Below are 13,119 nucleotides of genomic sequence, written 5' to 3'. Positions count from 1 at the left end.
GGACCGCTATTTCTTGTCCTGGAATCCCGCTTAACTGACAGGTTAAAGCCTCCTTGAAAAAGTAGCTAACCTAGCTAAGCTACTAGCCATCAAGCTAACAAAGTTAGTCCCAGATTAGTTTTCCAATGGAGCCCTCCTTGTCTGGAGAAGTAAATTAATCGTTCCAGCCCTGTAGGAGCTCTATCTACTACGCTTTTTTTTGGGACAAACCGGATCACTCAGAGTTCCAATGCAGCAATTGTTTGCGGTGGCTTCCTTGATTACGCAGGTCACCAGCCTACGTAAAAAAACTAGGGAAAACGCAGTGTGAAATGTTTTCCTTACCTACGCCGATGGCTGGACGGCGTTCGCGCTTGTTGGATGCATCTCAGCCTTCTCGTTTGTCGTTATCCGACTGGCCGGTGTTGCCAGGAGTTTGTTCACCAGGGGAGCCATCTCCTGCCTCACTTTCCCCATCTGATAGCGGAGTCGAAGGAGCACAGCAAGAGGAGCATGGCAATCAACGATGGTCGCATGTCTTGAGCTGTGGAAGCTGAAGACAGCGGCCTCCCGCAAAGCAATCCTCCCGCAATGCTCTCCCATCGAGAGGCCCGAAGCGAATTAAAAATAACAAATAGTTTTGCGGCCTGATCTCCTGCACCTTTGTTGCTGGGGGTACCTGTGTCTGCGGCCACTATGTCTACTCCTACTCCTTCCTCTACGATTTTGAAGTTGACGTCGGCAACCTTCTGTCGGCAACCTACCAGGGTAGAATGAAATCAGCAACATGTGCTTGAAAGCAGTATTCAGATCCATCGGATGTAGTGATCACAATATAGTAGCCATATCTAGGAAATACAAAGTGCCAAAGGCTGGGCCTAATATAGTGTAGGAGAGGTCATAGTGACCTTATGTTGTTGATGTAAATAATATTTGTTGGTCCATGGTGTGTAATGAGGAGCGAACAGACATTGCACTTGACACATTTATGAAATTGCTTATCCCAGTTTCCAATAAGCATGTACCCATCAAGAAAATTACTGTAAAAACTGTTAAATCCCCGTGGGTTGATGAGGATTTGAAAAATAGTGTGGTTGAGAGGGATGAGTCAAAAGGAATGGCAAATAAGTCTGGCTGTACAACCGATTGGTAAAAGTACTGCGAATTGAGAAATCATGTGACTAATCTGAATAAAAAGAAGAAGAAACTACGCTAAGAAACAAAGATAAATTACATAAAGAATTATACTAAATTGCTTTGGAGCACTTTCAAGGAAATTTTGGGAAAAAAGGCAAACTCAGCTCTGTCATTTATTGAATCAGATGGCTCATTCGTCACAAAACCAACTGACATTGTCAACTACTTTATTGATTTTAAGATTAGCAAACTTAGGCATGACATGCCAGCAACAAACGATGACACTACACATCCAAGTATATCTGACCAAATTATGAAAGACAAGAATTGTTATTTTGAATTCCTTAAAGTGAGTGTGGAAGAGCTGAAAAAAATATTGTTGTCTATCAACAATGACAAGCCACCAGGGTCTGACAACTTGGATGGAAAATTACTGAGGATAATAACGTACGATATTGCCACTCCTATTTGCCATATCTTCAATTTAAGCCTACTAGAAAGTGTGTGCCCTCAGGCTTGGAGGGAAGCAAAAGTCATTCCGCTACCTAAGACTAGTAAAGCCCCCTTTACTGGCTCAAATAGCCAACCAATCAGCCTGTTACCAACCCTTAGTAACGTTTTGGAAAAAAATGTGTTTGACCAGATACAATGCTATTTTACAGTAAACAAACTGACAACAGACTTTCAGCACGCATATAGGGAAGGACATTCAACATGCACAGCACTTACACAAATTACTGATGATTGGCTAAGAGAAATTGATGCTAAAAAGATTGTAGGGGCTGTTTTGCTGGACTTCAGTGCAGCTTTTGGCATTATTGATCATAGTCTTCAGCCATGACTACATGGAACTCTATTCCACATCAGGTAACTGATGCAAGCAGTAGAATCAGATTTAAAAAACAGATAATGGAACAGCGGAACTGTGAAGCAACACAAATTTAGGCATAGACACATGCACATACACATACACACAGACACATGCACATAATTATCTATGCATAGTCACTTCACCCCTACCTACATGTACAAATTACCTCAACTAACCGGTACCCTCACACACTGACTCGGTATCGGTACCCCCTGTATATAGCCTCGTTATTGTTATTTTATTGTGTTACTTTTTTTATTATTTTTTTGCTTTAGTTTATTTGGGAAATATTTTCTTAACTCTTCTTGAACTGCACTGTTGGTTAAGGGCTTGTAAGTAAGCCTACACTTGTTGTATTTGGCGCGTGTGACAAATAAAGTTTGATTTGATTTGATGCGTACACACACATGATAACATACGCACTATACACACACGTACCCTAGGATCTTCTGTTGTAGATATGTAGTAGTGGAGTAGGGGCCCGAGGGCACACACTTTGTGTGTTCTGAAATCAGTTATGAATGTATTGTAATGTTTTTAAAATTGTATAACTGCCTTAATTTTACCAGACCCCAGCAAGAGCCGCTAATGGGGATCCATAATAAGTACAAACAGTCTCTATATGTAGCTAATGGGGATCCATAATAAATAAAAACAGTCTCTATATGTAGCTAATGGGGCTCCATAATAAGTACAAACAGTCTCTATATGTAGCTAATGGGGATCCATAATAAATAAAAACAGTCTCTATATGTAGCTAATAGGGATCCATAATAAATAAAAACAGTCTCTATATGTAGCTAATGGGGATCCATAATAAATAAAAACAGTCTCTATATGTAGCTAATAGGGATCCATAATAAATAAAAACAGTCTCTATATGTAGCTAATGGGGATCCATAATAAATAAAAACAGTCTCTATATGTAGCTAATAGGGATCCATAATAAATAAAAAAAGTCTCTATATGTAGCTAATAGGGATCCATAATAAATCAAAACAGTCTCTATATGTAGCTAATAGGGATCCATAATAAATAAAAACAGTCTCTATATGTAGCTAATGGGGATCCATAATAAATAAAAACAGTCTCTATATGTAGCTAATAGGGATCCATAATAAATAAAAACAGTCTCTATATGTAGCTAATGGGGATCCATAATAAATAAAAACAGTCTCTATATGTAGCTAATAGGGATCCATAATAAATAAAAACAGTCTCTATATGTAGCTAATAGGGATCCATAATAAATAAAAACAGTCTCTATATGTAGCTAATGGGGATCCATAATAAATAAAAACAGTCTCTATATGTAGCTAATAGGGATCCATAATAAATAAAAACAGTCTCTATATGTAGCTAATAGGGATCCATAATAAATAAAAACAGTCTCTATATGTAGCTAATAGGGATCCATAATAAATAAAACAGTCTCTATATGTAGCTAATAGGGATCCATAATAAATAAAAACAGTCTCTATATGTAGCTAATGGGGATCCATAATAAATAAAAACAGTCTCTATATGTAGCTAATAGGGATCCATAATAAATAAAAACAGTCTCTATATGTAGCTAATGGGGATCCATAATAAATAAAAACAGTCTCTATATGTAGCTAATAGGGATCCATAATAAATAAAAACAGTCTCTATATGTAGCTAATGGGGATCCATAATAAATAAAAACAGTCTCTATATGTAGCTAATGGGGATCCATAATAAATAAAAACAGTCTCTATATGTAGCTAATGGGGATCCATAATAAATAAAAACAGTCTCTATATGTAGCTAATAGGGATCCATAATAAATAAAACAGTCTCTATATGTAGCTAATAGGGATCCATAATAAATAAAAACAGTCTCTATATGTAGCTAATAGGGATCCATAATAAATAAAAACAGTCTCTATATGTAGCTAATAGGGATCCATAATAAATAAAAACAGTCTCTATATGTAGCTAATAGGGATCCATAATAAATAAAAACAGTCTCTATATGTAGCTAATAGGGATCCATAATAAATAAAAACAGTCTCTATATGTAGCTAATAGGGATCCATAATAAATAAAAACAGTCTCTATATGTAGCTAATAGGGATCCATAATAAATAAAAACAGTCTCTATATGTAGCTAATAGGGATCCATAATAAATAAAAACAGTCTCTATATGTAGCTAATGGGGATCCATAATAAATAAAAACAGTCTCTATATGTAGCTAATAGGGATCCATAATAAATCAAAACAGTCTCTATATGTAGCTAATGGGGATCCATAATAAATAAAAACAGTCTCTATATGTAGCTAATAGGGATCCATAATAAATAAAAACAGTCTTTATATGTAGCTAATAGGGATCCATAATAAATAAAAACAGTCTATATATGTAGCTAATGGGGATCCATAATAAATAAAAACAGTCTCTATATGTAGCTAATAGGGATCCATAATAAATAAAAACAGTCTCTATATGTAGCTAATAGGGATCCATAATAAATCAAAACAGTCTCTATATGTAGCTAATAGGGATCCATAATAAATCAAAACAGTCTCTATATGTAGCTAATGGGGATCCATAATAAATAAAAACAGTCTCTATATGTAGCTAATAGGGATCCATAATAAATAAAAACAGTCTCTATATGTAGCTAATAGGGATCCATAATAAATCAAAACAGTCTCTATATGTAGCTAATAGGGATCCATAATAAATAAAAACAGTCTCTATATGTAGCTAATAGGGATCCATAATAAATAAAACAGTCTCTATATGTAGCTAATAGGGATCCATAATAAATAAAAACAGTCTCTATATGTAGCTAATGGGGATCCATAATAAATAAAAACAGTCTCTATATGTAGCTAATAGGGATCCATAATAAATAAAAACAGTCTCTATATGTAGCTAATGGGGATCCATAATAAATAAAAACAGTCTCTATATGTAGCTAATAGGGATCCATAATAAATAAAAACAGTCTCTATATGTAGCTAATGGGGATCCATAATAAATAAAAACAGTCTCTATATGTAGCTAATGGGGATCCATAATAAATAAAAACAGTCTCTATATGTAGCTAATGGGGATCCATAATAAATAAAAACAGTCTCTATATGTAGCTAATAGGGATCCATAATAAATAAAAACAGTCTCTATATGTAGCTAATAGGGATCCATAATAAATAAAAACAGTCTCTATATGTAGCTAATAGGGATCCATAATAAATACAAATACAAACATTCTCTATGTGACACTTTACATGCACATTGTGACACTAAAAGAACACAGAGTACATTACAGTTCTCTCCATTCAATCGCTGTTATCACGGAGAGAGCTTTCAGCGCTCAGCACTGACCTTCAATGACCAAATACGTCAATACGTCTAAGTTACTTGTGATTCATTGAGCTTTTATTGAAATGCACTCGCATTTTTATCTCCTAATTTCCCACTTTAATTTCCCTCATCATAATCTCTCTTTTTCTCTGTTTGACACCTCCCTCTGTCGGTCAACTCCTCTCTGACCGCATTTAATTATCTCAATATGGTTATCTGATCCTCTCGCTCTCTCTCTCTCTCTCTCTCTCTCTCTCTCTCTCTCTCTCTCTCTCTCTCTCTCTCTCTCTCTCTCTCTCTCACCCTTTCTCACCCTTTCTCACCCCCCAGTGGGTGGCCAGCTGCTGTCGGTCCTGGATGAAACAGAGAATGGCTTTGTGTGGGAGCACATCCAGGGCTACCAGGAGCAGGCCCATGGAGCCTGGCTGGGTATGACCTTTAACTCCAAAGGTAAGGAACTCCTCAGGATGTACACAGTGAAAAGTATGCACAGACTGTTAAAGCCATGTAAATATCATATACTGTAAGGTCATATAATCTAATGGGTACTGTAAGAAGAGTAATTTATCAGAGTGACATATGCTATCCGTATACTCATTCATATATTACACACATGATTTATACACACCTTTTTGCATTAGGGTATTCCAGGGCTATTTCAAGATATTCTTCAGACAGGCATGTGTGTGTGTGTGTGTGTGTGTGTTGTTCCTGGTGTTGTCCTGCAGGGGGCAGTCTGATGTGGTCTGAGAGTGCTGAGGTGAAGTTCACTAACTGGGAGGTGCAGGGCACCAACCTGAGCATGCTGTTTCCCAACACCTGCTTCTGGATCCAGAGCAACACAGGCCTTTGGAAACCAGGCCCCTGCAAGAACCGCACACACGGAGTCATCTGCAAACGGCCACGCAGTAAGGAAGGCCTCACCCTGTAGCGCAGACAAATAACACTATGGACAATGTCATACGCGTACACAGTGATAGCAAAGCTGTATAACCGCTTACTGTGCTTCATTTATATCTGCAAAAAGCAATCTCTGAGCTGACAACACAACTCGAATGTTATCTTTTCCGTTGCAGGTGCTGAGGCTTTGGCGGCAGTCTGTAAGTAGGGATAGGATATCCCATGTTGTTTGTTCAAGTCATCAAATGTTAGATTTGTTTAAATCTGTAATGCTAATCTGTAAAAAATAAAATAAAAATGTCCCTCTCTCACTCTTTCTCCCCTTCTCTCTCTCTCCCTCCCTCCCTGTTTGTCTCAGCTGAAGAGGACCACCTGCCCACTCTGATTGTGATCATGGTGACGGGTCTGGTGTTGGTGATCCTCATCGCGGGCGTGATCTACCTGTACCGCCGGCGCCAGGCAGGCTCCCGGGGATCTTACGAGGGGGCGCGCTACAGCCGCACCAACTCCAACCCCTCCGAACAGGCCGAGAAGAACATCCTGGTGTCTGACATGGAGCTCAACGAGCAGCCGGAGTAGCACAGCCAACCAGGACTGGCCCCCCCCCCCCCCCCCCCCCCGGGGCAGGAGACACCTGGGAGTACCTAATACTGACTGACCCACTGTCTGACTGATACGCATTCTGCTTCTACATTTTATGTCCCTGTTCTGTTTGAAAAGATGCTGAAGATGCTGAAGGTCTGTGCTGTGTCGAGCGCAGCAGATGCCAATCAAATTCCATTTAAACAGTCATTCTCCAATGGGGTTAATAATATGCAAATTACAATATGAACTGCTTTTCTTAGTAGTATAGCAATAATGTTTCTGATGTCAGTTTCACATTTCATTTCAAACACTTCCTGTTTTTGGTCGCTATGTTTAAAAGGCAGATGCCAAAAGCCAAAGACTAAGGCTTTGCACCAGTTCTTCCCTCGTCAGGAGACTCAGTATCATCCAGATATCAACACAGCCTCCATCGAGACCATGACAGTATTTACCTGAGGTTAACTTCAGGTTTGTTTTGTATATTTCCTTCTGGTTTGTTTGTGTGTTTTTTTTGTCCAGTGCAGCTGTAGTGAATCTGTAGTGAATCCTCCTTCTAATTCTGGCTGTTGTGATGAAGCTTTTGTTGTAGCCAGTCCCCTTCCCTCCCTCCCTTCTGTTCTGACTGACACGTCAGCAAAGACTGGTTGGAAAGCAATACTTCAGTGTGGAAGAGAAGAGGACAGGGATGTTAGAGAGACGATTTTAGAGTGATTTTAAAGAGTCCCTGGCCTGTTCACCACAGAGATTTGACGTTGATACAGACCGATGCCGTCTTTTGTTGTCTTGGTACAGTGTGATGGGGTAGATAAGGGTATTAGTATGTAACATTCTAGAGGGTTTTAGAGGGTTTGTTTTAGCACTTTCTACCACAATCACGAGAAGAGCCAACATGTATTACTTAAAGTAACTGTCCAGTGTTTCCAGATTTCTATGAAATAGGACCTATAGTTAATTACACTACGAGTGAAATAGTTTTCCTTCAAATCATTTTTAATTAGGTATGTTTAAAAGCAGCTTTTCCTTGTTGGAATGGTGTGGGTGTACCCCAACAACAGAATGGTACGGGAGTTTACCGGTCATTAAAAATATTCATGCGAGTAGACCGCTGATTGGCCAGCCCGTCCTCTACAGGAGAATAAAATCATCCTCTATGAGGAAATAGCAAGCGTTTTTTTAGACAGTCTGTTTGAGATACAGGTTGGAGTTGGGGTTTTTGGAAGTATTTTTGCTTTGACCACACATACGAATATAGGATAAGTCAACAACATTACTTGGTTGTGAGTTAACAGAATGTGAACTTTTAAAAGTGAGATTTTCACTAGACAGTTACTTTTTTGTTGTTGTTGATCTTGTCTCACTGCTGCAACTCCCCAAAGGGCTCAGGAGGGGCGAAGGTCGAGTCATGCGTCTTCCGATACATGACCCGCCAAACCACACTTTTCAACACCCACCCCGCCAGCTGCACTGTTCAACTGATGAGTGAAGTCAGCCTGCAGGCGCCTGGCCTGCCACAAGGAGTTGCTAGAGCGCGATGAGCCAAGTAAAGCACCCCCGGCCGAACCCTCCCCTAACCCGGGCAACACTGGGCCAATTGTGCGCCGCCCTATGGAACTCCCGGTCACGGACAGTTGTGACACAGACTGGTATCACACCCAGGTCTGTAGTGGCAACTCAAGCACTGCACTGCAGTGCCTTAGATCGCTGCACCACTCAGGAGGCCCCTAGACAGTTACTTTAAGCAAAGGACAGTGCATTCACTCCTTTGTTTATGCATTATTACTAAGATACTTTTCACTTGTTTTTGTTTTATTTCCTTCCTTTGACTTTTGGATGGGTAACCTGGTGTAAAGTAGGTGAACGTCAGTGTTAGTCTCATGACTGGTACGGATGGTTAGATTTCCCATGTTAATGTCTGTGTTTGTTGGTGGTATGATTACACACTGACCTGCAGCCATGTAAAACATACCCTATATATCCAAAAGTATGTGGACACCCATTCAAATTAGTAGATTTGGCTATTTCAGCCACACCCGTTCGTCAGCCACACACTGTTCGTCAGGAGCTTCATGAAAATGGGTTTCCGTGGCCGAGCAGCGGCACACAAGCCTAAGATCACCATGCTCAATGCCAAGCGTAGGCTGGAGTGGTGTAAAGCTCACCACTATTGGACTCTGGAGCAGTGGAAACGCATTCTCTGGAGTGATGAATCACGCTTTACCATCTGGCAGCCCAACGGATGAATCTGGGCTTTGGCGGGTGCCAGCAAAATACTACCTACTCGAATGCATAATGCCAACTGTAAAGTTTGTTGGAGAAGGACTAATGGTCTGGGGCTGTTTTTAATGGTTTGGGCTAGGCCCCTTAGTTCCAGTGAAGGGAAATCTTAACGCTACAGTATACAATTATATTCTAGACGATTCTGTGCTTCCAACTTTGTGGCAACAGCTTGGGGAAGGCCCTTTTCTGTTTCAGCATGACAATGCCCCATGTGCACAAAGCGAGGTCCTGACCTCAACCTCATCAAACACTTTTGGAATGAATTGGAACGCCGACTGCGAGCAACGCCTAATTACCCAACCTCACTAATGCTCTTGTGGCTGAATGGAAGCAAGTCCCCGCAGCAATGCTCCAACATCTAGTGGAAAGCCTTCACAGAAGAGTGGAGGCTGTTATAGCAACAAAGGGGGGACCAACTCCATATTAATGGCCATTATTTTGGAACGAGATTTTCGATTAACAGATGTCCACATACTTTTGGTCATGTTGTGTAACTTAGGTCACCTGTAGGTCATTCACTTGAAAAGTGACACATCTGACGTGAGTCAACATGTACAGTACCAGTCAAAAGTTTGGACACACCTACTCATTCCAGGGTTTTTCTTTATTTTTACTATTTTCTACATTGTAGAAGAATAGTGAAGACATCAAAACTATGAAATAACATACAGTATTGCATCTCTGGATGTTGCAACACACTTTTGTATGTGGTATATTCCACAAGGTACTGGAGAACCTTACTTAAGGGGTTACCCTCTATATCAATGCAAAATACAGCTAGGAAAACCAAAGAACTAGTTTGAAAAGGGAAAGGATCCACCCCATTATTCAAATATGTAGATGTATCCATCTTATTTCCCCTTGTCGTGTCTTAACCTTGTGTAGTACGTTATTGGGAGGAGGAAAGTACGGTTTCTAACAGGTCACAACTAGATTCAATGCAGGGAATCGACCAAAACCCTAACCTCTGGGTTCCCATTTGAATAGGAGGCAAAGACAGATGTTTTCTTCCCCCTCATAACATTCCTCCTACAGTTCGCTCCTTCTCATGACCGGATTTCTGTCCTGCTCCGTGGAATGCTTTGGAGAAGTTTTAGATAGAAACTCTTGGTGAGCCAGTGAGCCACGCTTCAAAACCAGCTCTTTTCTGCTCTGTAAACCGGACGAATGGGGCTGAGGAGAGAGAGGGGGAGGGAGGATGGAAGGAGACGGAGGAGTGAGGGGGATTGTGTGTGTGTTATCGTCTCCAACTGTGGAATGTTGAGTCGGCAAGAAGAGCTCAGTGGCAAGTCTGGAACCGATCAGAGCAGAAGAGCTCAGGGCCGAAAGAGAAGGGTGAGAAAATTGGAGAAAAGGGGTAAAATAATGGAGGGAGAGGGAGACTGACAGGCAGGCACGTATGTGGGAAGAATGGGGCAGGGAGGGAGGAATGGAGATGAGAGAAGAGAAGTGAAATGTCCTAGGTTCACCCTGCCTCCTAGTGGAGGGTTGCTGTAGCACCCTGCTTCAAAATGACTGCCGAACTGGTTGTAATGAATTTGAGCTGACTACAAGTTGGAGTTGCCTACAAAGTGATGATGTGAGTCTGGCCCTGATGTCCTACCGTATCTGGGACTGACTATGTGACTGTGGTGGGCTTTTTACATTTGAGTCCCTGTGAAGAAAGGTTCAAATAAGCACCTGTTTTGATTTTTTAAATATTGGTTGTTTTCATATGAAATGAATAAAATATATGTTGGCTAAATGACTGTCAATAGAATCATTTGTTTAATTAATTGTTTAAATTGTTGGTACTTTAGTTACACCAGTCTTTGCATGTTCTTGTGGGGGGACGAGATGTTTACTGTTGCCTTGACTGAACTAGTAAGATAAATAGTTGTGATGTTGAAGAACCCCCACCAGAGGGCAGGTCTTGCTCACCCTAACAGCTCATTTAAACTGTGTTTAATGAGTTCCTCACTTTCCTGGTCTGATGCATCATATTTTTTCTCCATCTCTGTCTGTCTCGCTGTCTCTCCACCCCATACATATCTACTGTATGTGCATGTTTGTGTCCTTGAATGTCTGCAGCTGTGTCTCCATCCAGTCTGCTCAGACTCTTAGTTCAGGCTGTGATCCTGATCTGCCACACCTCATTGGAGGAGCATGAAACGAGGGCCTCTACCGTTGCTCTGGCAGAGACTCCTTCTGTCTGGCTTGGCAGGCACCAATAACTTGTCTATGTGCCGCCTGCCTGTTGTGGCTGATCTGGCAGCAAGGCATTGTGACTGGCTGCCCCTAGATGTACAGTGCCTTGCGAAAGTATTCGGCCCCCTTGAACTTTGCGACCTTTTGCCACATTTCAGGCTTCAAACATAAAGATATAAAACTGTATTTTTTTGTGAAGAATCAACAACAAGTGGGACACAATCATGAAGTGGAACGACATTTATTGGATATTTCAAACTTTTTTAACAAATCAAAAACTGAAAAATTGGGCGTGCAAAATTATTCAGCCCCTTTACTTTCAGTGCAGACAACTCTCTCCAGAGGTTCAGTGAGGATCTCTGAATGACCCAATGTTGACCTAAATGACTAATGATGATAAATACAATCCACCTGTGTGTAATCAAGTCTCCGTATAAATGCACCTGCACTGTGATAGTCTCAGAGGTCCGTTAAAAGCGCAGAGAGCATCATGAAGAACAAGGAACACACCAGGCAGGTCCGAGATACTGTTGTGAAGAAGTTTAAAGCCGGATTTGGATACAAAAAGATTTCCCAAGCTTTAAACATCCCAAGGAGCACTGTGCAAGCGATAATATTGAAATGGAAGGAGTATCAGACCACTGCAAATCTACCAAGACCTGGCTGTCCCTCTAAACTTTCAGCTCATACAAGGAGAAGACTGATCAGAGATGCAGCCAAGAGGCCCATGATCACTCTGGATGAACTGCAGAGATCTACAGCTGAGGTGGGAGACTCTGTCCATAGGACAACAATTAGTCGTATATTGCACAAATCAGGCCTTTATGGAAGAGTGGCAAGAAGAAAGCCATTTCTTAAAGATATCCATAAAAAATGTTGTTTACAGTTTGCCACAAGCCACCTGGGAGACACCAAACATGTGGAAGAAGGTGCTCTGGTCAGATGAAACCAAAATTGAACTTTTTGGCAACAATGCAAAACGTTATGTTTGGCGTAAAAGCAACACAGCTGAACACACCATCCCCACTGTCAAACATGGTGGTGGCAGCATCATGGTTTGGGCCTGCTTTTCTTCAGCAGGGACAGGGAAGATGGTTAAAATTGATGGGAAGATGGATGGAGCCAAATACAGGACCATTCTGGAAGAAAACCTGATGGAGTCTGTAAAAGACCTGAGACTGGGACGGAGATTTGTCTTCCAACAAGACAATGATCCAAAACATAAAGCAAAATCTACAATGGAATGGTTCAAAAATAAACATATCCAGGTGTTAGAATGGCCAAGTCAAAGTCCAGACCTGAATCCAATCGAGAATCTGTGGAAAGAACTGAAAACTGCTGTTCACAAATGCTCTCCATCCAACCTCACTGAGCTCGAGCTGTTTTGCAAGGAGGAATGGGAAAAAATGTCAGTCTCTCGATGTGCAAAACTGATAGAGACATACCCCAAGCGACTTACAGCTGTAATCGGAGCAAAAGGTGGCGCTACAAAGTATTAACTTAAGGGGGCTGAATAATTTTGCACGCCCAATTTTTCAGTTTTTGATTTGTTAAAAAAGTTTGAAATATCCAATAAATGTCGTTCCACTTCATGATTGTGTCCCACTTGTTGTTGATTCTTCACAAAAAAATACAGTTTTATATCTTTATGTTTGAAGCCTGAAATGTGGCAAAAGGTCGCAAAGTTCAAGGGGGCCGAATACTTTCGCAAGGCACTGTAGCTGGAGCACTAATGTGCTGTGAGTCTTTGTAATGAGTTCAACTGGAGCCCTTTAAGACTGAGACAATCAGTGTGTCAGACTGAGCGTGCCAGTCAAGCGGACATGAGGTCTGACGGCTCTATCCAC

The 13,119-nt window shown here is 40.9% G+C and overlaps 1 protein-coding gene across 3 annotated transcripts in view; it reads left to right on the top strand.

Moving 5' to 3' along the window:
* Nucleotides 1–10,829, top strand: part of LOC110538158 (mannose receptor, C type 2) — a 54,647-nt gene extending 43,818 nt beyond the window's left edge. For 2 of the 3 annotated variants that reach the window (XM_036938220.2, XM_090193234.1), the window contains 4 exons: nucleotides 5,654–5,773; nucleotides 6,052–6,231; nucleotides 6,400–6,423; nucleotides 6,582–10,829. In XM_036938220.2, the coding sequence (XP_036794115.2) occupies nucleotides 5,654–5,773; nucleotides 6,052–6,231; nucleotides 6,400–6,423; nucleotides 6,582–6,802 (545 nt within the window). In that variant the 3' untranslated portion in view covers nucleotides 6,803–10,829. The remainder of the gene's footprint in view (nucleotides 1–5,653; nucleotides 5,774–6,051; nucleotides 6,232–6,399; nucleotides 6,424–6,581) is intronic. The other variant, XR_005035127.2, reaches the window with a different exon arrangement.
* The last annotated feature ends 2,290 nt before the right edge of the window (nucleotides 10,830–13,119 follow it).

The sequence above is a fragment of the Oncorhynchus mykiss genome, chromosome 12 (assembly GCF_057628025.1).
Source record: "Oncorhynchus mykiss isolate SJ-2025 chromosome 12, ASM5762802v1, whole genome shotgun sequence".
Classification (NCBI taxonomy): domain Eukaryota; kingdom Metazoa; phylum Chordata; class Actinopteri; order Salmoniformes; family Salmonidae; genus Oncorhynchus; species Oncorhynchus mykiss.
Note: the sequence above shows the minus strand (reverse complement) of the source record. Positions and strands in the feature narration are given on the sequence as shown.